This window comes from Mesoplodon densirostris, chromosome 14 (assembly GCF_025265405.1).
Source record: "Mesoplodon densirostris isolate mMesDen1 chromosome 14, mMesDen1 primary haplotype, whole genome shotgun sequence".
NCBI classification, from domain to species: Eukaryota; Metazoa; Chordata; class Mammalia; order Artiodactyla; family Ziphiidae; genus Mesoplodon; species Mesoplodon densirostris.
The window spans coordinates 21895137-21918907 of NC_082674.1; the positions used below are offsets into that span (position 1 = coordinate 21895137).

At 40.5% G+C, this 23771-nt stretch overlaps 1 protein-coding gene across 4 annotated transcripts in view; it reads left to right on the top strand.

Annotated features, from left to right (window-relative positions):
* The first annotated feature begins 1878 nt into the window (after positions 1-1878).
* Positions 1879-23771, top strand: part of ZNF512 (zinc finger protein 512) — a 34411-nt gene continuing 12518 nt past the window's right edge. The window contains exons 1-10 of one of the 4 annotated variants that reach the window (XM_060117575.1): positions 1879-1982; positions 2504-2562; positions 12139-12326; positions 13111-13206; positions 13811-13894; positions 14554-14678; positions 15218-15304; positions 15720-15818; positions 16404-16571; positions 19489-19683. In XM_060117575.1, coding sequence (XP_059973558.1) covers positions 1953-1982; positions 2504-2562; positions 12139-12326; positions 13111-13206; positions 13811-13894; positions 14554-14678; positions 15218-15304; positions 15720-15818; positions 16404-16571; positions 19489-19683 — 1131 coding nt within the window. In that variant the 5' untranslated portion in view covers positions 1879-1952. The remainder of the gene's footprint in view (positions 1983-2503; positions 2563-12138; positions 12327-13110; positions 13207-13810; positions 13895-14553; positions 14679-15217; positions 15305-15719; positions 15819-16403; positions 16572-19488; positions 19684-23771) is intronic. The other 3 variants (XM_060117576.1, XM_060117577.1, XM_060117578.1) reach the window with 3 other exon arrangements.

Sequence of the window (23771 nt, forward strand, 5' to 3'; positions counted from 1 at the left end):
CCTGCTCCTATACAAGTCCACATCAGGCAAAGGCAAGGTGGCAGCCCTGGCCTAGTAGAAGAGACAGAAACTAGAGAGCCTGGACACTATGAATTCACTGAAGTTCGCTCTCTATCAGAGAGTGACTCTGAAAGCAATCAGGATGAAAAGTGGGCTAAAGTGAGAACAAAAAAGACCCATGATTCAAAACATCCAATGAAAAGAATCCCCAGGGAAGTCAGAACACAAAACACAAAGTTCTACGCAAATTGTACAGCCATAATACAGAGGTCCTCTAAGGAATTACCAGGCCAGTTAAGAAGGAAGAGGAGTGAAGCGTCTCAGACAACTACCGCCTCTTTAAAAAGACAACCTAAGAAATCCTCCCAACCAAAATTCATTCAACTCCTCTTTCGGGGCCTAAAGCAGGCATTCCAAACAGCACACAGAATTATGGCTTTGGTTGGGCAGAAGCCTGAGGACAGGACAAGGCTAGGCCATTTCTGGACAAGCAAAAACTACCCTCCAAAACAAAAAGCCAGAGACTATTGCTTATCAAGAGACATCAAAAGACACAGGATGCCGACTCTCAAGCTAAGGCCAACAGACCCACCCATTAAGGAGGAGAGCACATTGTGGGGAGAAACAGACCAATTCAGACGAGCTCAACAACCAACAGGAAATAGCTCTTTCCAACCCAGACCTATACAACTGCCCAAGCCCATAGTTTCCCAAATTAGTACCACTCTCACAAACACCCCAAGCAGCCAGTCTTTGGGTCCTGTTCAAAATGAGAGTAATAGCAGAGCTAAGAAAAACTTTAACGGAAATGAAGTCTCTAGCCAGGAGTCCAAGAACTCCAAACCAGGAACCAGAGTTCATGCTGGAGGGAGACTCTTAACATGGTTCCCGTATGAAGAGAACCTCACACAGTCACCTTAAAGAAAAATCCACACACAAGGAACGAAACCACCACAGCTTCTGTAGGGAAAGAACCCCATGGAATTCTTCTGGAAGGAGCCAATATCGTTCCTCTGAGAGGAGCCACCACAGGGCCTCTGAGAAGGGCCACCAAAGTGCCTCTGAGAGGAGAGGACACAGCGCTTCTGAGAGAAGACGGTACAGGCCCTCTGAAAGGGGCAGACACAGTCATTCTGAAAGGAGTGGACACAGTCCGTCTGAGAGGAGCACAGACTCCCTCTGAGAGTCTCTCCTTGAAGGGATCAAGGAGAGACTCAAGCACTGCTCACCTAGGGAGAGGCGCAGATATAGTTTGGGTAAAGATTTCAGGAGCAACTCAAACATGTCTCCTAGAGACCACACCAAAAAACCCCAAAGGAGGGCAAGCTTGGAGGCCTGACGCTAGAAGATGGGAAGAGACCCGCCCCAGTTATTCATTGCCTCGCTCAAGTCTCCACGAAGCTGCCTTTTCCTGGCTTCTTTCCTGCTCAGCCACTGGCTTCCACTTTCTGCGCCCTCAGCAGTGACAGAGTTTCTACTTCTCTCTACCTGAGGGGAGGGAGGGAGGGAGGGAAGGCGGGAATGGCTCTGTCATTTCCCTAAGGTAAATAAACGGGTAATAATTGACCTTCCTGTGCACCTAAAAAGACCACTCGTCGTGCCCGGTGGAGCATGGGGGCGTGGAGGGGCAGGAGAGGTAGTGTAAACGGAGGGAACGAGACGGAGGGACCCCGAGGCCAAGCACAGGCTCCAACGCCCAACCGCCAGTTTCCCGGGTCCCAAAGCACACTCCAGGGGCGGGGTCTCAGAGGAAGTGGGGGGGGCGGGGGTGTCGGGGGTCTGGTCACGTGACTCGCCCTGCCGCAGCCCCCTCGGAAGCTGAGAGGCGGAAGTAGACGTTCGGCACGGGGCTCGCGGCGCCGACTCCACATCCGGGAGCGGAGAGGAGAGCGGAAGTGGCGTTGATCTGGCCGGAGCCCTTGGGTGAATTTGTTAGGCGTGGAGAGGGAGTGATGTCTTCCAGACTCGGTGCAGTGCCCGCCGTGAGTTTCTCGGTTTGACCGTTACGCTTTAGGGGTAGCGCTGTCGAGCCCGCCACACGCGGTCCCTCGCTTTTGTCCCCTGCTCAGAGTTGGTTTTATCAGAGCCCATCGCAGGCCCCACCCTTCTAGGTCAGATATACCAGCCCCCTCGTTTTTCCCCCCACTTCTGCTGCCCGATCCCCACCCCCTTGGACTCAGTTCCTCGTCAGATTGCCGTTAGTCTCTAGTCCTTTCACATCCCCAGTGCCTCCCATATCCGTTGTCCTCGCTTTCTGTCTCCCTTTTAGAGCCTCTTTCTAGGACAGGGCTTTGAGAATGGGGGAGATGAAGGCTCTAGTGTTGTCACTTGCCTTGACCCCGTAGGAAGATAGGGCGGCACATTTTTCGTAAAAAGTCTTGCCTTCTTCCGTTTGAGGGAGTAGCCCCGGGAGAGCTTCATTGCTTGGCACAGGGGGATTCGTCTTTTTGTGGTCAAGGTTCAGAGGCCCCTAGCATTTACTCATGTGCTTGCAATTTGCTAGACCCCGGGACCCACATCCTTTAAGCAGCAGAGGAGCACGAGGATCGTGGGAGCTAAGAAGTAAGTGAGGTTTTGTGCGATCCATTTATAATTGTGTCGCCAGCGCTGTCCAATAGAACTTCCCGTGATGATGAAAATGTTGTGTATCCGCACTGTCCAGTACTGTAGCCACTAGCCACGTATGACTGCTGAGCGCTTGAAATGTGGCTTACGTCAATGAGGAGCTGAATTTTAAATTGTATTTTAATTAACTTAAATAGCCACCTGTGACTAGTGGCCACCTGATTAGACAGTGCAGGTCTAATCCTAGTGTGGAGGAGGAAAAGTTCGCTTGCAAAAAAAAAAAGTACGAATTATAATAAAAATGGACAGTGTGACTCAGTATAGCCCTGCATTTCTTTAGACATCAAATATGTACTCATGAATACATTGATGAACTTGGTAAGGACTGATAAAAGTGACTGTAAGAAATGCTTATATTTCAAACTACTTGGCTTCAAGACTGGTTTATTATATTGTTTACTGAATGTGCTAAGCTTTTCCATATCTGTTAATACAAAAAGGTTCTGGTTAATGAGATACTCATTGGAAGGGATTAAGTCACGTATACAGTATTTACTAAATATCTGCTTTGTGCCAGCTCTGTGGTAGGTTAGATACACAGACATGAAAAACACACAACTAACAGCCTAACCTATGTAGGCAAGGAGATTCGCACAATACAGTGTAATGAAATGTTTTTAAACAGGAATTTAGTATAGCCTTTGGGGAAGGGGAGTGATATTTGGAAGGGAAGGGTTGCCAGAGCCAATCACTCCTAAACAGACTTGAAAGTCAAGGAATAATACAGTTAGCCAGAAGGAAAAGGGTTTTTTTTTGTTTGTTTGTTTTGTTTTTTGTTTTTGTTTTTCAGAAGAAGGAACAGAATGTGAATGGGTAAAAGGATTTAATGGAATAGCAAGTGGGTAATTGTTCAGAAATGTAAAGATTAATGGGCCCTGACCTATTAATCAGAATCAGAATCATTGGGGTTAGGGCATCAGAATCCTTATTTTATTTTATTTTTTTGCGGCACGCGGGCCTCTCACTGTTGTGGCCTCTCCCGTTGCGGAGCACAGGCTCAGGACACGCAGGCTCAGCGGCCATGGCTCACGGGCCCAGCCGCTCCGCGGCATGTGGGATCTTCCCGGACCGGGGCACGAACCCGTGTTCCCTGCATCGGCAGGCGGACTCTCAGCGCCACCAGGGAAGCCCCAGAATCCTTATTTTTAACTGGACTCCTAGGAACATTGTGAAGTTTGAGAATCCTCCATGAGAAATGAGACTAGAAGAGAGTAGAGGATGAAGCCGTGGAAAACATCAGTATTTAAGGGTTCGGTGGAATAAAAAAAGGCTGCAAAGGGTCCTGAGGTGAACGTCAAATACTTTCCTAATGAAATCTAAATATGTGCACCTAGGGAGTGAACTAGGGGCTCTTAAGAATTCTTGGTAGATCAGAAAGGAGCTGAAAATAGGTTCAACTTCTCATCTTTGTAATCAGAAGCCGAGACTGAAAGACAGTACCACACACACACCAGGTTATTTTAAAGTCACTACAATTATGATAGTTATTGTATGAGCCAAAAGCTTTTTCTTGTCATATTTCTGGAAAGAGAAGTTTGAGATTCATCTGTTTTTTTGTTTTGTTATGTTTTGTTTTTTGCGGTACGCGGGCCTCTCACTGCTGTGGCTTCTCCCGTTGCGGAGCACAGGCTCCGGACGCGCAGGCTCAGCGGCCATGGCTCACGGGCCCAGCCGCTCCGCGGCATGTGGGATCTTCCCGGACCGGGGCACGAACCTGTGTTCCCTGCACCGGCAGGCGGACTCTCAACCACTGCGCCACCAGGGAAGCCCAATGTGGTTTTTACCAAATAATCAAATACCCTGAGTTGATAGGTAGTGTAAAATACTTGAGAATTGTTTTTGTTGAGTCCTTTAAAAATAAAAGAGAGCTGGAGGGAGGGATTCCCTATCCACGTTGACTTAATCCCCAAGATGTTAAAACTGTTGATTTTTTTTCACTATACTCGTGCTTATTCATGAGCAGGGAGGTCAGTATATCCGAGTCCTACATTGACAGCAAAGAAATTTCTTTGAGGACAGTTTCCTAAGAGGAGTCAGATGGGACTTGACTCTTAATGGCCTGTGGGTACTATCAAGTCTTTCTAGTAGAGATTGTTCCCATTGTTTAGGATGGTGGGTTTTGGCCCTAGAGGACTGCCAGTTCCCACTAAAATTTTTTTTAGACCTTCACTGAGGTATAATTGAAGTACAATAGACTGCATATATTTATACAATAAGTATATCGTATAAACATATAGCCATATGTATACAGTATCTTCATCTTTGACATATGTAAGTACCCATGAAACTGTCACCACGATCAAGATAACATATTCATCTGTCCCAGAAGTTTTTTCACGTCCCTTTGCAATTCATTCCTCCCTCCACTCCTGTCCCCAGACACCCCCTGACCTGTTTTCTGTCACTGTACAGTGGTTTGCATGTTCTAGGATTTTCTATAAATGAAATCAGACATTGTGTCCTCTTTTTGCATGATTTCTTTCACTCAGAATAATGATTTTGAATGAAGAACGTTGCTAAACAGAATTCCATTATGGATATAACATAGTTTGTTTAGCCATCTATCTTGAGGGACATTTGGGTTATTCTCAGTGTGGAGGTACTACAGTAAAACTGCTGTGAACATTCATGGGCAAGTCTCTGTGTGGAAAAATATTTTTGTTTCTTTTGATAAATACTTAACACAGTATTTATTTATTAAGATGGAATTTACCATCTAAGGTTGATTGGGTCCTATGTCAGGAGTATGTTTAACTTTTTAAGAAATTGTCAGTCTTCCAAATTGGCGGATTTACTTTACATTCCTACCAGCAGTGTAGGAGAGTAAGTCTCTTAATTTTAGCTAATTTAATGGGTGTATAATTGTGTTTCATTGTGGTTTTAATGAGCAGTTTCCTGATGAATAATGCTGTAAAACATCTGTTCGTGTGCTTCTTGGCCATTCCTGTATCTTTTTTTGTCAAGTGTGTTGATGTCTTTTGCCACCCAAAAAAAAACCAAATTGTGTTTTGTCTCACCATTAAATTGTATAATTTAATTAAAAAAATATTTTCTGAACACAGTTCTTTTGTTATATGTGTCTTGAATATTTCCTCTTCAGTGGTTTGCATTTCATTTTCTTAATGGTGTCTTTTGAAGAGCCAAAGTTTTAAATTTATCATTAAAAATAATAAAAATCTTATCATTTTTTCCTTTTATGTTTCATGCTATTTGTATTCTATTTAAGAAAACTTTGCCATCCCTAATTGCAAAGATTTTTTCCTTTGCTTTCTTCCAGAAGTTTTATAGGTTTTACATTCAGGTCTATGGCTCATTTAGAGTTAATTTTTGTGTATGGTGTGTTATAAAGGTCAATATTAATGTCTTTCCATGTGTATATCCAGTTGTTGAAAAGACTCTCCTTTCCCTGTTCAGTTGCCTTGGCATCTTGGTTAAAAATCAGTTGAACATGTATAGGTGTGGGTCTGTTTCTGGACTTTCATTATTCTCTTCCATCAATGTGTATGTCTATCTTTTTGCCAGTACTAAACTGTTTTGATACTGTAGCATTAGAGTAAGTCCTGAAATCAGGTAAGGTAAGTCATCTAACTTTGTTGTTTTTTTCAAGATTGTTTCAGCTATTTTATTTTCTTGGCCTCTTTTTTTTTTCCTTGGCCTTTTTATATAAATTCTACAATCAGTTTGTTATTTCTATAAAAAGAAGCATGCTGGAGTATTGATTGGTGTATGTATTGAATCTATAGGTGGATTTAGGGAGAATTGCCATTTTAACAATATTGAATTTTCTGATTTATGAGCATGTTATGTTTTTCCATTTATTTAGGTCTTCTTCAATTTCTCTCACCAGTGTGTTGTAGTTTTCATTGTAAAATTCTTGAATGGCTTTTGTTAGATTTGTTTCTAGGTTCCTAGATTTGTTCCTAGGTTCCTGTGTTTTTTGTTACTGTAAATGCTATTATTTTTATAAGTTCATCTTCTAGTTGCTTGTTGCTAGTAGCTAAGAATACACTTTTAAAAAAAATATTTCATTTATTTATTTGGTTGTGCTGGGTCTTAGTTGCTGCAGGCGAGCTCCTTTGTTGCGGTTCACAGGCTCCTTAGTTGCAGCACATGGGCTCCTTAGTTGCAGCCGGTGGGCTCCTTAGTTGTGTCATGTGAACTCTTAGTTGCAGCATGCATGTGGGATCTAGTTCCCTGACCAGGGGTCAAACCCGGGCCCCCTGCATTGGGAGCGCAGAGTCTTGACCGCTGCGCCACCAGGGAAGTCCCACAATTGATTTTTGTATTTTAGCCTTGTATCCTGTCACGTGCTAAATTCGTTTTTAAAAAAATCAATAAATTAATTAATTCATTTTTGGGCTGTGTTGGGTCCTCGTTGCTACGCTCGGGCTTTCTCTGGTTGCGGCGAGCGGGGGCTACTCTTCATTGTGGTGTGTGGGCTTCTCATTGTGGTGGCTTCTCTTGTTGCGGAGCGCCGGCTCTAGGGCACGGAGGCTTCAGTAGTTGTGGCACGTGAGCTCAGTAGTTGTGGCTTGTGGGCTCTAGAGCACAGGCTCGGTAGTTGTAGCGCACGGGCTTAGTTGCTCCGTGGCATGTGGGATCTTCCTGCACCAGGGATTGAACCTGTGTCCCCTGCACTGGCACGCAGACTCTTAACCACTGCACCACCAGGGAAGTCCCTCAGTTCATTTTTAATTCTAGTAATTATTTCATATATTTTCTGAGATGATCTTTGTAAACAAACTGAATAAAATCTGTTAAAAAAATCTGCAAGTAGGGGCAGTTTTACTTTTTTCCTTCTGATCTTTATGCCTCCAGTTTCTTCTTATGTCAGTTTGGTAAGTTGTATTTTTTAAGAAATGTGTTCATCTTAATTTGTCATTTTTTTTGGCATAAAGTTATTCGAAGTATTCTCATTATTTTAATGTCTGTATGATGTATAATAATAACCCCTCTTTCATTTCTGACATTGGTTATTTGTGGTATCTTTGGTATCTTTTTTTCTTGATCAGTCTAGCCACAGTGTTGTCAATTTTGTGATCTTTTCAAAGAACCAGATTTTCTGTAAAGTCTGTTTCCTAATTTGTGAATTTCTCCCTTTTATTATGTTGTTCCTTCTGTTTCTTTGGGCTTGCTTTGCTCTTCTTTTTAAGGTACCTTAAGATGAAATCTTAACTCATTGATTTTAGATCTTCTTTTCTAACATAAGCATTTACAGCTTTAAGTTTCCTTCTAAGTACTGCTTTAGTTGCATCCCACCAATTTTGATATGTATATTTTTGTTGTTATTCACTTAAAAATTTTTGAATTTCCTTTGTGATTTCATTTTTGACCCATGAATTATTTAGAATTGGATTCTTTAATTGCCAGATTTATTTTTTTTTATTTTAGATACCTTGCTATTCTTGATTTCTAATTTAATTCTGATGTGGTCAGAGAACACATGTATGATTTTCATCTTTTTAAGTTTAAAGTTTATAGCCCAGTATACGATCTATCTTGTGAATGCACAGTGTGCTCTTGAAAAGAAAGTATATCCCGTAGTGTTGGATGTAGTGTTCTATAAATGTCAACTACAGCAAGGTGGCTAATAGTGTAGTTCAGATCTTCTGTGTGTTTACTCAATTTTTGTCTAGTCTGTCAGTTCCTAAGAGGAGGAGGACTTAAAATTTCTGGTAAGATTGTGGAATTGTCTACTTTTCTTTTTCTATCAGTTCTGCTTTGTGTGCTTTGAGCCTCTATTGTTAGACACATGCAATGAGTAATTATGTCTTCCTGATGATTTGTCATTTTAATTATTATGAAGTGTCCCTTTTGATCTCTGGTAATACTCTGTCTTGAAGTCTATTTTATCTGATATTGAAATGGCCACTCCAGGCTTCTTGTGTTTGCTGATGGCATGGTATAATTTTTTCATCTTTTTACTTCCAGTCTACATATGTCTTTATATTTAAAGTGTGCCTCTGTAGGCAGCATACACTAGGATATTGCTTTTTTATTTACTCTCTCAGTCTCTGACTTGTAACTGGAGTATGTAGACCATAAACATTTACATTACTTTTTGCATGATTGGATTGAGGTCTACCATGTAATTATTTGTTCTCTCTACTCTGTTTTTCCTCTGTACGTTCTTTTGGATTATTGAAATGTTTAGTGTGCCATTTTAATTTATCTGTTTGATTTTGGCTCGCTCTCCTGCTCCCCCCCCCACCCTTTTTTTTTCCTTTGAGGGGGAGGTTTGGTAGTGGTTGCTCTAGGAATTACAATATATACCTTCCCTTTCATCATCTACTTAGAGTTAAAATACTACCACGTTGCTCACATATAGAAGCCTTAGACCATATAGATTCCTTTAACCCCCTACCTGCTGACCATTAACTTATAGCTGTCATACATATTACATCTACATTTATTGAAAACCTTACCAGAGAATGCTAAGATTTTGCTTTAAAGAGTTTTTAATATTTACCTGGCTGTTTGCCATTTCTCGTGCTCTTTCTTCATTCTTAAAAATCCACATTTCTCTCTGGTGTCATTTTCCCTTCAGCTGGAATTATTTCCCTTAGCATTTTTCATAGAGCAGTCTGCTGACAACACATTTTCTTAGTTTTTCTTCATCTGAAGAAATATTCCTAGAGGCTATTTTCACTGAATATGGAATTTTGGATTGATAAATCTTTTCTCTCAGGATTTTAAAGATGTTGTGCTGTCTTGGTTTCTGTTGAGAAATTCCCAATCATTTGAATCACTGTTCTCTGTATGTAATATGTGATTTTTCCCTAGCTGCTTTCTGGATTTTTAAAAACTCTTCAGTTTTAAACAGTTTCATTAAGATATATCTAGGTGTGTTTTTCTATTGAGTGTTCGTTGAGCTCCTTAAATCTGTAAATTTATGTTTTTCATTAAATATGGGGGATTTTTCCACCATTATTTTTTTCAAAAAACGTTTCCTCAATCTCTCTTTCCTCTTCTTCTTGGATTACAACTATGCTTAAGTTAGATCTTTTGATACTGACACCACAGGTTGTTGGGGCTCTGTTGACTGTTTTTCAGTCTTTTGTCCTCATTGTTCTTCAGATTGGATAATTTCTATTGATCTGTCTTCAAGTTCATAGATTCTTTCCTCTGCCGTCTCCATTCTATTACTAGCCCATCAGTGAGTTTTTATTTTATTTGTTACTTTTCAGTTTTAAAATTAATTTGTTCTTTTTTATGATTTCTATTTTTCTGCTGATAATCCCTACATTTTCCTTCATTTCCAGTGTTTTCCTTTCTAGCGTGGAGCATAGTTATAATAGCTGCTTTAAAGGCTTTGATAGTTCCAATATCTGCATGATCTTCCAACATCTGTTTATCATCTGTCCTTTGAGAATTGCTCACATTTTCCTGGTTCTTTGTGAATTGCGTAATTTTGGAATTTATTCTCAAGATTGTGAATGTTATTTGTGTAGACCGTGGGTCTTTTTAGGATCTTCTGGGGATTGTTGCTGTATTTATTTTAGCAGGTAACCTGTTTAGGTTCAGATCATAAATTCTGTCGTACTTTCTGAAGGCATTGGTTCAGTGGAACTGAAGTTCCATGCTTTTGAGTCTTTTCTATGATGGTTTAGAGCTCAGGGGTTAGTTTTTCGAAGCTTGTTTCAGTTCTCCAAGCTTTTGAGACATTGGTTTGGATCTGTCTCACAGTAGTAGCTCAGGGGTTAGGCTGAGACTTGTGTAGTTTGTTTAAATCTTATTTCACTTTCAAAGTCTTTGCTAAGCTGGTTTGGGTATGCTCCACACATACATAGCTCAGGCTAAGCTGTGATTTGTGTGGATTTGTACACAGAAATATGAGGTCACCTTCTTTGCCTGTCTCTTCTCCATGATTCCCCCACATTCTCTAGTCTATAGAGACCCCTTTTCCTGGTTTATAAGGCCAGAAAGATGGAGTTTCTATGAGAATTTAGGCTGCCCATGCTGTTCTGTGAGTGGGGGCCACCCGTGTTGCAAAGCTGCGTGTGAGAGAAAAGAAGACTGGGAAACATACCCCATGTGGCTCACTTCTCCCAGTTTTAACTCTTCTCCACAATCCACCTGCTTTTGTTTACTTTTTGAGGTCCAGAGTTTTTAGTTGTAATCAGCAAGAGGAACGGGCCGTAGTGGGTGTACGCCACTGTGCCGGAACCAGGACATCTCTGTATTAAACTTGTAATATTGGACCTCATGTACAGAGCTGAGAATCACTTTTCCCTTTTTGTAGCATACTGACTTTGTAAGTCCCTGTTATTTTTTGTTTTCCCTATCCCCACATCCATCCCCTTCCTCCCAGAGACAACCATACTAACAAGTTTGATATTTGTCCTTAAATATTTATGAGTCCTTATAAAATAGCTAGTGCTGTTTACTTGTGTAATTGTTTTTAATTTACTGAATTGACATTGTACTGTACATCTTGTTCTGTTTTTTTTTTTTATTGAACAGTATGGTTTTTAGTTACGTTCATATCTCTAGATGTGTAGAAATGGTTTATTGCTTCTAACAGCTACATAATATTCCTTAGCAGGCATCTATCACATTTTACTTTTATTTATTCCTAAGAATGGTCACCTTTGTTACTTCCAACTACCTGCTACCACAAGCCTCTGTGTAATTGTTACCAACTGTACCTCTAAAGTGTTGTCTTGAATATGTCAGTTTATCATCTCTACTACGAAACCTTAGTTCAAGTTCAAGCTTTCATCATCTCTTATCCATACTATTGCAATAAGCTGCTAACTCTTCTCCTTTCTTTCACTCATCCTCCATGGGTCATCTTTCATACAGCCTCCAGAGTGACATTTCTAAACCATAAATCTAAGGCAGGCCTCACACAGTTAAGTTAGCTGGAAGAGGAATGTCTCAGAGATCCTTGGACTACACTTTGAGAACTGCTGCTCTACCACACTTTGAGCCATCTAGAAGACACTTTGTCACTACTCAGTGATGTTTGTTGACTACATACTGACTGGTCTTAGATTTAGAAATTTGGATCCAGCCATATACCAGACTTGTGGCCCGCTTAACTCAGACAAGATAGCACCCTTCCTTTAGCTATGTATCAAGCCTAAGCAAGAGAGGGTGCCCTGACATCAAGGTGTAGTGGTTACTGTCCCTCTGCCAGAGAAATAGGGAGGCCTGGACATACCTGCTTACAGATCCAGGGGATCTTCTGAAGGGTCATGGAACACCCTATTTCACTACTTTCTTTTCATTGATGGATTTAGGAAGGAATGCCTACTTGGGCTATCGAATGATCATTTATGTGGACTGCTTATGCTTTCTGATTATAGTGAAGTATAATAATCATTATATGTATTGTACTAGGTCAACTATTTTAATTGTTAGAAAATTACAATCTAAATTGTTTTTATTATCAGGCTTCTTCGTTTTTGCACAGGTAACCAACTTGGTTATCTTCTTATGATGTAATATAAGTAATAGAAACTTTACTCCAGACCCTCCTTTGTGGTATTTATCTTTGTGTCATGTTAGTAGCAGGACCCAGTGCTCCATAAAGGATAATAGTTTCCAGTACACTATCCCTCATGATGACTCCTTAAGCGGCTCGTCATCTGCTTCTTCGTGTGAACCGGTGAGTGATTTTCCAGCCTCCTTCCGAAAGTCTACCTACTGGATGAAGATGAGAAGGATCAAGCCAGCTGCTACTTCCCGTGTTGAAGGTATCAGTATCAGTATCTTATTCCAAAGACAGGGAACTCTCTCAAGTTATATTTGAGGTAGCTGTTGTAAATGGCTCTTAAAATATTAAGTACCACATATGTGTTCCTTATTAGTGGTTGAATTTTTATGTTTATTGTTTTTGGCCGTGCCACTCGGCTTGTGGGATCTTAGTTCCCCAACCAGGGATTGAACCTGGGCCATGGCAGTGAAAGCGCCAAGTCCTAACCAGTGGACCGCCAGGGAAGTTAGGCTGTCATATACTCTTAGCTTCATGAAGTGTCCCTCTGTTTCACTGAGTGAAATTCTGCTGATCTTACTCCTCTAGGTGATACGGTATAGCCTTTGCTCTTCATACGAATTGAACTTTCTTTCCTGTTCTTCTAGTTTGATCCTCTGTTGAGGGTTTAGGGGCTAGTGTAAGGATTATTCTAAGTGGAATTTATTAGTGGTTATAGTCTGAAGGGTTCTTAGTAGCCCTTTATCTTGAACAGTTAGCCTCAAGTCAGGATCAAACAAATCACACTGCCTGAAGGATCTTATTTTTCATAGGGAACAGTTGATCACTTGGGATGGAGACCAGCACAAAAGGAAAAGGGGAGGTTGAGTCAGTTAATGAAAAGTTATACCAACTTCCCTAAAAATGTTCCAAACACTTCTGTAAGACCCGTGCTTGCTGATAATCTTTCTCTTTGGTGGTATTGTGATCGATGACTTGAAGGGGGGCGTAGATGTTCTCATATAAACCATACTGAGATTTTGTTTTGTTTTCCTATGTTATTTCAGGGTCAGGTGGAGTATCAGCCAAAGGAAAAAGGAAACCCAGACAGGAAGAAGATGAAGACTATCGAGAATTTCCTCAGAAGAAGCATAAGCTTTATGGTAAGGGAGTAACTTTGCTAATTCTTTTTCACTGCGTGCCTGGGCTTTATTCTCTGAAGGTGAAAGGGAGAGGGACCTTAGATTTTGGCCCTTAAGCACTTTTGAGCCCTTTGAATTTTTTGGCAAGGAATGGCCTCCATCCTGCCTTTTTTTTTTTTTTTTTTTTTAAATTTTGGCTGCGCTGGATCTTTGTTGCGGCGCACGGGCTTCTCTAGTTGTGGCGTGTGGGCTCTCTAGTTGTGGCGCACGGGCTTCTCTGGTTGAGGCTCGCGGGCTCTAGAGCTCGCGGGCTCAGTAGTTGTAGTGCGCGGGCTCTCTAGTTGCAGCGTGTAGGCTTAGTTGCGGTATGTGGGATCTTAGTTCCCTGACCAGCAATTGAACCCGGGCCCCTTGCATTGGGAACACGGAGTCTTCACCACTGGACCACCAGGGAAGTCCCCCCATCCTGCCTTATTTTACCATTTTCTTCTGTCATGACTTAAGGGAGTCATTTGGTTGAGGGAGTGGGGCCTAGGGTGTTGAGAAGAGGAGGAAAGAGATTTTGGTGCTAGAGAGGGGTCAGCAAAGGTGATGTGTTGGGCTTCAAGTTTCTGTCTTGCGTCAGGGAGGAAGCAACGGCCTAAAACTCAGCCTAATCCCAAAGCCCAGGCTCGTCGTATTCGGAAGGAACCACCAGCTTATGCAGCAGGTATGCTTTCTGTCGGAAGCTTTGTGAGATCTAGTTCTCTCATTCTGTCTTTTTTGTTGTTGTTGGTAAAGGAATGATGCACCAAAGCATTTTTTTAGGGAGGCACTTATTAAGCGCATGGCTTTGGAGGTCAGTCATGTTTGTTCAAGTTTTGGCTCTTCATTAATTTTTTGACCTGCCTCTTAATTTCTGCAAACTTCAGTTTCCTTGTCTCTAAATAGGAATAATAAAGGCAGTCCGAACTGTTATGAAAAATTAAATGGGATAAAAACATTTAACAAAGTCTCAGGCACATAGGAAACACTTAGCAAACTGATGGTTATATATCTCAGTATCCCATTCTTATATGCTACTATGAAAAATATTACCCATTGACAGTTATACGTCAGTAAAACTGGGAAAAAAATTATTGCTCATTTCTTTAAGCCACTGGGCTTTGGAGTGGTTGTTGGATGGTTTTGATCATGGGGAATTGAGTAGGAGTTTCAGAAACTCTTCACTGTCTGTAAAAAATTATTTCTAGAAGTTATATATAGCAAGAGTCTTTCCCCCAGGAAGAGGAAAAGCCACTTTATGATACTTTTCCTAAAATCTGGGATTGTGCTTTTTGTTTCTGGAGCATACTGCAAATTGTAAGTGTTCCTTTCTCTCCTTTGTAGGCAGTTTAGAGGAGCAGTGGTACTTAGAAATTGTGGATAAAGGCAGTGTCTCCTGTCCTACCTGCCAGGCAGTGGGGAGAAAGACCATAGAGGGCTTAAAGAAACACATGGAAAACTGCAAACAGGTTAGATATTTTGTGGCATTTCATAACTGTTATGACTTTTGACCCAAACTTTAAACCTCTGGCACTGTGTTGGATATGCTGATTATTGTGGAGAAGAGGCAGCATTGTGTCATAGAGAAAACATAGACTCTGGAGTCTGACAGACTTGGGTTTGAATCTTCATTCAGGTACTTACTAGTTGTGTCATTTAGCTTTTTATGTGTGGACCTCAGTTTTCTCATTTATAAAGTAGAGATAGTTCCTACCTTGTGTCGTCCATGAGAGGATAAAAAAGAAATATTACATGCTAAGTGCCTACCCCATTACTTGGCAAATACTGGCACTCAGTAAACGGTAGTTCTTATTATTTTGAAAATGAATAGCCTTTACCTCTTTGCCCTTGAGGACATGACAATGAGCTTTTGGGATTTTGAGAGTCATTGACTATTATAGAATTTGGGAAATAAAGGAGATACAGACCAGAGCAGTTGAATAGGACTTTGTGACATTGTCTTTCTCTGTTGAACAGCCTGGCCCTGAGCAGTGTTTTTTCCTTGTAGGAAATGTTCACTTGTCATCATTGTGGGAAACAACTTCGTTCACTGGCAGGGATGAAGTATCATGTCATGGCAAATCATAATAGCTTGGTAAGAGTGTGTTCTGTGCTGTGTGAGCCTATGTGGTATTTGGATGCCTTTACTTGGACGAGTGTAGATAAATCAGTGGAGATGGCTAAGGCTCTGGGACTTCATGGGGTGTTAAGTAAGAAGGCCCTTTAGATAGAAGAGTTACACACAATGAAATGTGGATAATACATAGGTATTTGTGTTTAGGTTAGCCCAAAGTTCATATCCTGGGAGGTAGAGGCTTTGAACTCTTAGTTCCTTTACATTCACTTCACTGTTGAGGAGAAGATGGAGAAAGCCAGGAGTCAGATAACTTAGACTTCATGGGCATCAGCTGAGGTACTAGTCCAGTCCTTGATTCTCCTATGTTAGAATTTTTTTTCTGTATCTGTCTTGTCCATGAGTCATTTGCCTGTTTGCTTCTGTTGCTTTCTAGCCCATCTTGAAGGCTGGAGATGAAATAGATGAGCCAAGTGAAAGGGAACGCCTCCGAACAGTTCTCAAGAGACTGGGAAAGCTGAGGTGCATGCGTGAGGTAAGAGCCCAAAGACAGCAACTCCTTCTGCCTGGAGTCTCAGGTCAATGTCTTTCTGTTACTCACTTCCACGTCTCCTACTTCTCCCTTGCAGACCTGGTTTTGTGTCATCTTCCAGCATAAGAGTGACTTCTGTTTTTCAGGGTCTCCTGAACTCATTAACAGTTCTTTATTTTCTTTCTCATCTCCAGAGATTTGTTCTCCCTTTTCCCTTGGTTTGAAGGAGTTTCTTTGTCATCCTTTCTTTAGTGTGATAAAGAGGATGGTAGGAGCCTCATGTGAGGAACTTTGATGTTGCTGGCTGTTTGATATTGGGGTGGAGCTGGATCATCGACCAGGAGGAAGCTGTGGCACAGACGAGATACACAGTTCTCGTTTACTGATTGCCAAGTTGGTTGACTATCACACTTGGTGGTCGAGAGGACAGCAGTTGGGCCAGGGACAAGGAAGGGTTGTGCGAACGGGAAATGCTGGAGAGGGTCTGGTGATATCAGAGCGTCTGTTTGTATGATGTGGCTGTTTAGAAGTTTAGAAATCATAGAAAAATAGGTAAGATTATAATATAGGCCTCTCTCCTTTGTTCAGAGTTGCTCTAGTAGCTTCACCAGCATCATGGGATATCTGTATCATGTCAGAAAATGTGGCAAAGGGGCTGCAGAGCTGGAGAAGATGACCCTGAAATGTCACCACTGTGGAAAGCCATATAGATCGAAGGCTGGACTTGCGTATCACCTGAGGTCAGAGCACGGGCCTGTGAGTACTGATTGCTTTCCAGACCCTGTTTGGGGATCTGTTCTGCGGTGACTGCTTGCCCCTGCATCTTTCCTGCATCCTTGGTTCCTCATTTGTAGTCCCTTTTAATATGAATGTTTTTGTTCTCTCTCTTTCTTGTTCTTTTGTGCTCTCCTGTCTGCTGTTTGATCATTATTAGGTTAAAGAAATCAAAGTTCATTGTATAGTCTGGGCAGAAGTAAACTCATTACTATATTTTTAAAGCTTAAGGCATTCTCCCTAAGTGAGAAATTTTGCAGGATTCTATCCAGCCGATCCCTCTATTCCAATTTGTTTGTCTTGACTTTTTTTTTTCCTGATTACATTTCGAGGCTCCCCCACCTCGTTGTTTTTTTTTTTTAGCGTTAAGTTTCAAGATATAACTTACATATGGTAATTAATATTCACTCTTTTTAGTATACAGTTATAAGAGTTTCGACAAAAACATACAGTCATGGGCTTCCCTGGTGATGCAGTGGTTGAGAGTCCGCCTGCCGATGCAGGGGACACGGGTTCGTGCCCTGCTCCGGGAAGATCCCCCATGCCGCGGAGCGGCTGGGCCCGTGAGCCATGGCCGCTGAGCCTGCGCGTCCGGAGCCTGTGCTCCGCAACGGGAGAGGCCACGACAGTGAGAGGCCCACATAGCGCAAAAAAAACCAAAAAAACAAAAAAAACATACAGTCATGTAATTACCACCATGATCAACATATAGAACAGTTTGATCATGCCCCCCAGATTCTTTTGTGTCCCTTTGTAGTCGGTTGTTCTTCCCACCCCCAGCCCCTGGCAACCACTGATCTATTTCCTGTCCCTATAGTTTGGCCTTTTTTGGAATGTCATATAAATGGAATCATACAGTATATACCCTCTTGACTCTGGCTTCTTTCTCTTAGCATAATACATTTGTGATTCATCCATGTGTTCCATGGATCGTTAGTTTATTCCTTTTTGTTTCTGTCTAAGATTCCACTGTATGGATATTGCACAATTTATCCATTCACCAGTTGAAGAGCATTTGAGTCATTTCTAGTTTGGGGCAGTTTTGAATAAGCTGCTATAAACATTTACATATAAAGGTTTTTGTGTGAAAATAAGTTTTAATTTCTCTTGGGTAAATACTTAGGAATAGGATTGTTAGGTCATATGATAAGTGTATGTTTAACTTGGTAAGAAACTGCCAAACTGTTTTCCTAAGTGGCTGTGCCATTTTTCATTCTCACCAGCAAAGTATGAGAATTCCAGGAGCTTTGCGTCTTTATCAGCTTGCCCTTGTCATGTTCATTTTTTAAATCCATTCTAATAGGTATATAGCAGTATTTTACTGCAGTTTAAATTTGCATTTCCCTAATGACTAATGATATTGACCATCTTTTCATCTGCTTATTGGCAATGTCAGTCTTTAATGAAGTTTCTTCTTTAGTGAAGTGTCTGTTGAAATCCTGTGTTCATTTTATTGTTGCAGTTTTTGTTGTCTTGCTATTAACGTTTTAAATATATTTTGAGTTTTTTATATATTCTGGACACAAGTCTTTTTTTTTTACATCTTTATTGGAGTATAATTGCTTTACAGTGGTGTGTTAGTTTCTGCTTTATAACAAAGTTAATCAGTTATACATATACATATGTTCCCATATCTTTTATTTATTTATTATTATTATTTTTTTCTGCGCTGTGCGGAATGCAGCATCTGAATTCCCCGACTGGGGATCAAACCCGTTCCCCTTGCATTGGGAGCGCAGAGTCTTAACCACTGGGCCAACAGGGAAGTCCCTGGACACGAGTGTTTTAGCAGATACATGTTTTGCAGATATTTTCTCCCAGTCTGTAGCTTGTCTTTGCATTTTTTTATAGTGTTTTTCAAAGGGCAGAATTCTTAATTTTCATAAAGTTCAGTTTATCTTTTTTTTTCCTTTTATGGATAATGCTTTTGTTGTTGTATCTAAGATATCTTTGCCCAATCCAGTGTATAATTTTCTTTTGCTGCATTATAACAATCACCATAAAATTAACGGCTTAAACAACACAACTGTATTATCTCACAGTTGATTAGGCCAGAAGTCCAGGTTACAGTATGGCTCAGCTGGCTCCCCTGTGTAGAGCCTCACAAGACTGGAATCAAAGTGTCGGTAGGGCTATTCCTTTGTGGAGGCTCGAGGAGAGGATCTGTTTCCGGGCTCTTTAAGATGGTTCAAGAATTCAGTTCCATTCAGGCATAGGACCTCACTTCCGTGTTTGCTGGGAGATGTGCTCAACTTCTAAAGGCTACCTGCAGTCCCTGGCTCACGGTCCATTTATCTTCGAGTCAGCAACAGTATTGAGTCTCTCTCATGCTTGAAATGTCTCCTGCCTCTTTTTTCTGTCACACCTCTCCTACTTAAAGTCAGCTGATTATGGACATATATTAGATTTATAAGAATACCTTCACATCAGCATCTAGATTAATGTTTGGTTGATTAACTGATGACGGTAGCCTCGCCAAGTTGACACATCAAAAAACCATCATGCCCAGGATCACAAAACGTTCTCCCTAGGTTTCTTCTAGAATTTTTATACTTTTATGGTTTACATTTATGGCTATGATCCATTTTGAATTAATTTTTGTATATGGGTTGATGTTTATTTCTTTGTATATGGGTATATCTTGACTTTTAACCACTTTCACTTATTCCAACACAACAGATTTTATCCTGCTAAGAAGCTTTTTACCAGTAAAATATGCATTAAGATGGTAGAACTTTATACTAGTGGTTAGCAAGCTAGTAAGTAGCTTTCTTTTCTTCCTTTTTTTTTTTTTAAAATAGCTCTTTCAATATTGAGAACAGGAAGGACAGCCTTTAATCACTGGATCTGATGGAAGCCATTTCTCAGGCCTGTGTTTTACTGTGTCTTATTCTTGCAGATATCCTTCTTTCCAGAGTCAGGACAGCCAGAGTGCTTGAAGGACATGAACTTGGAGCCAAAGAGTGGGGGCCGAGTTCAGAGGCGTTCTGCCAAGATAGCTGTATACCACCTGCAGGAGCTGGCCTCTGCTGAACTGGCCAAGGAGTGGCCTAAGAGAAAGGTGCTTCAGGATCTGGTACCTGATGATCGGAAGGTGAGGCAGAAAGGAGTATTAATTTTGAACCATTATGTCTGATACTGGGCTTACTACATACAGAGAAGTAAACACACTTGAGTGAGTACATGATAGACAATATTTTGCTCCTTTATCCTTGGAGATGGAGTATATCTGATCCAGCTTCAGTGTTTGGATTCATGTAGGTCCTAGAGTGACAGTCTTTTTCAGAAGTTCTTTAAGGAGCCCTCTTAATTTTAGGCTACTTCCAGGGTGAACCTGAATTCCCAGGTCACTTTTTTGTTTGGTCTTTGCCCAGTATATTTCCACTTTGTTAGTTCATATGTAGTAGTTTATTTTTTATTTTATTTTATTTTATTTTTATATGTAGTAGTTTAATATTTAGTTTAGGTAGGTGTTTTCAGTTTGTTTTTATAGCAGTAGAACCCCTTTCCCCACCTACTTTTTTTCCCAAATAATAAAAGCTTATGCAAAACACCAGTATATAAAATAAATAAAAATGGAGTTGCTCTGAGTAACTAGGGGTAGTGAGCCCAAAGGCTTGTCTACTTAGCCTTCTCCTTGATACTTTTATCATTCCCCTCCATGACCCCAGATGTACTTCTGAGGGGTGCAGGACCCAGCTTGGAAGCCTTTGGTTTAGAATAAACAGATCATAGAGGGAAGGAGCCCTATTTGGCCAAGAGGAGACAAGGAGTATATGACAGTGGAGTAGTCATGGGAAGGGGTTGGAGGGCTATACAGTAAGGACTAAGATCAGAGTTAAGGGTCTGTTACTCTCCAGGGTGTCAAGAAGAATAGTTTAGATTTGGCCTAGTGCTTTGACCCATGTGAGAGGAATGTTACGTATTATAAGAAAATAGGTCAAATCTAGAAGTTAACACTTTTTCTTATTTGGTCTAAAAATCAGTCCTACTGGTGTCCAAGAAGTTGGATCCTGTTTTTGAACATCAGAACATCCTTTCTTGTTTCAGATTTATTGCCACTTTTTTCATGCCACAGGCTAAAGTACATGGTTATCTAAATTCAGTTTAGATGTGAATTTTGCACAGATACATATATTTTGTGATATTGCAGTCCAGTTGCTTTCATTTTGCATGGTATGCGTTAGAGAATTTGTTAGCTCACTGATAAGTTTTGGTATTGTTACCTAGCAGATACTTTCTCAAAATCATCAAACAGTTTTATATTTTGACCGTGTATGGGTTTTAAGGCATAATTATTTTTTTTAAACATAAAAACTTAATTTTTTGGATTGTGGTTCAAAAGTCAAAACGATGACAAACATTGAGATATCTCACTCTCATTTGTCTTTTTCCTCTCCTGTATCTATGATTAACCATTCTTATTAGTTTCTTGTGTGTCCTTCAGGTGTTTCTTGATGCAAACACAAGCAATTTGTTTAGGAAAACCTCCTGTGTTTTCCTTTACTCTCACACTACTACACACTCACAACACTTCTGATACCAGATGTGTGGGGTTTTCCCACACTGGCCGATTCTCCAACGCCAGCTGGGTATCCTACAATTTAATATAGTTCTGACACTCTCTACTTGGAGTTAATATCAGATCATATAAATTAAGGGCTCAATCCCACCAGACTGCTTCAACTTCAGGTTCCAGTCTTAAGTCCCAGGTTGTCAACTTGTACTCTGATGGATTGGCTATAAATTGGGGTTCCCATGACCCCCTGCTTGGGTTTGATAATTTGCTCAAATGATTCACAGAACTCAGGGAAACACGTTTACTGGTTTATTATAAAGGATGTAATAATGAAGGGTACAGATGAACAACCAGATGAAGAGATACATAAGGTGAGGTCTGGAAGAGTCCTGAGCATCAGAGCTCTTGTCCTGTGGAGTTGGGGGTGTGTCACTCTCCTGGCACATAGATACATTCACCAACCCAGAAGATCTCTGAACCCTTTTATTTGGGGATTTTTATGGAGGGTTCATCGCATAGGCATAATTGATTATTAACTCCATTTTCGTACCCTCTCTGCTTGCCAGAGAGTGGGAGGTGGGCCTGAAAGTTCCAAACTTCTCATCATTGCTTTGTCTTTCTGGTGACCAGCCCCCTTCTAGGAGTCCACCAAGAGTCAACTCATTAGAACAAAAGATGCTTCTGTCACCCAGGAAATTCCAAGAGATTCAGGAGCTCTGTGTCAAGTACCAGGGTCAAAGACTAAGTATTAGCAGGATCTAGGGTGCAGAGACCAATATATATTTCTTACTCTTTTACAAATACATATTCCTTTTTTAAAAAACCTTTGTATTTTGAAATAATTTTAGACTTACAAAATCATTGCAAAATTAGTACAGAGTTTCCATGTGCTCTTTACCCAGCTTCCTCTAATGCCAGCATCTTACATGTAAGTATGACAGGATCCCATCAGCATCCCATCAGGATTCCACATTTAATTTTGTTTACTGTGTCTCCTTAGTCTCCTCCAATCTGTTACAGTTCTTTGGGCATTCCTTGTCTTTTGTGTCCTTGACACTTTTGAAGAGACTATCTGGTTATTTTGTAGAATATCCCTAATGTGGGTGTGTCTGGTATTTTCTCAAGATTAGATTGAAGGTTTTATGTTTTTGGCAAAAATGCCTTCAAAACAATGTTGGCCCTTCACAATGTACCATATTAGGAGGTATATGTATCTTTTTACTGATGATAATAACCTTGGTCACTTGATTAGGTGTCCAGTTTTCTCCATGGCAGAATTACAATTTTCCCCTTTGTAATTAATAAATATTTTGTGGGGAGATTGAGACATTCAACTAATCTGTGTTATTATTGCTTCTGCCCACTTACTTTATCATCCATCAGTGATTCTTGCCTGCAACAATTATTTCTATTGTGTTTTAGTCTAATGATGATTTTCTGTTTCCATCATTTCTTATTCAATTGTTAATTGGAATTCTACTGTGAGAAAGATCTTTTTCTTCTATTAATTTATTTATGTAAGTATGGAGTCATGGATACTTATTTTATTCTAGGGTTATAATCCAATGCTATTATTATTTTGCTGCTCTAATTGTCCCAGATTTGGCCATCAAGGGCTCTTCAAGTGGACTTCTGTGTCTTTTCAGCATGTCCCTATCACTTTTTAAGCACTTTTTAATTTTCTGACACCATGAGATACTGTAGGTGCATCTTGTATTTTTCTTGCCCCAGCTCTGGAACCAAACTGTTCCTCTAAGGAATCCTGCTTTCTTTTACTGGAGAGTATATTTAGAAACAAAGATTTGAGTGCTAGGTGTACTCATTCCCACTGGGGTGTCATTGCTTCTGGGCCCTCTTGATGGATAGAAATATGACATTTATGTATGAATATTCATGCACACATACACATAATAGTATTCTATATCTGTCTGTTTAAAGCCATGATTCATCTCCAGTCCAACACTACAAGTTTCATTCATACCTTCTTTTTTCCTTATTTGTAACTCCTTTCTCTAGTAATGAGAATCCTGGCTGTCACTGTCTACAGTATATTTATTTATTTGCTCAATCCTACTATAACATGAAGTAGTTTCAGAATTGTTAACCCATACCTCTGTAAAAAACAAATTTACTAACTAGAGACTAATATTTGTATATAGTTTTTTAAATCTTTAGCCTTAGCATATATAGTCAAAGTACTGTTTTCCAAAGTTTCTTAGGTTGGTTCCCACCTCCCCTACTCCTTTCATTATGTTTCTCATTTGTAATAATTATATTTCTCGTTTGTAATAACAAGGTTCATGTGTTACTCTTATTACATTTTGGGTTCCCCCTACATCCTATTTAATTTAAACCATTCATGGGGGAGTAGCCAAAGTGGTAGAGTAGTACAGCTATGAACTCACTTCCTCCCATGGACAGACCTGTTTACAGAGCAACTATCTTTGAGAATGAGGTGAAGACTAACAGAAAATAGCAGTTATAACCACAACTAAAGATGTAAAGAAGGAACCACAACAAGATGGGTAGGAGGGGCAGAGACATGGTAGTCAAGGCTCATATCCCTGGATAGGTGACCCACAAATGGAAGAATATTCACAACTGCAGCAGTTCTCCCCAAGCTGTGAGGGGTCTGAGCCCCATATCTGACTCCTCCCCAGCCT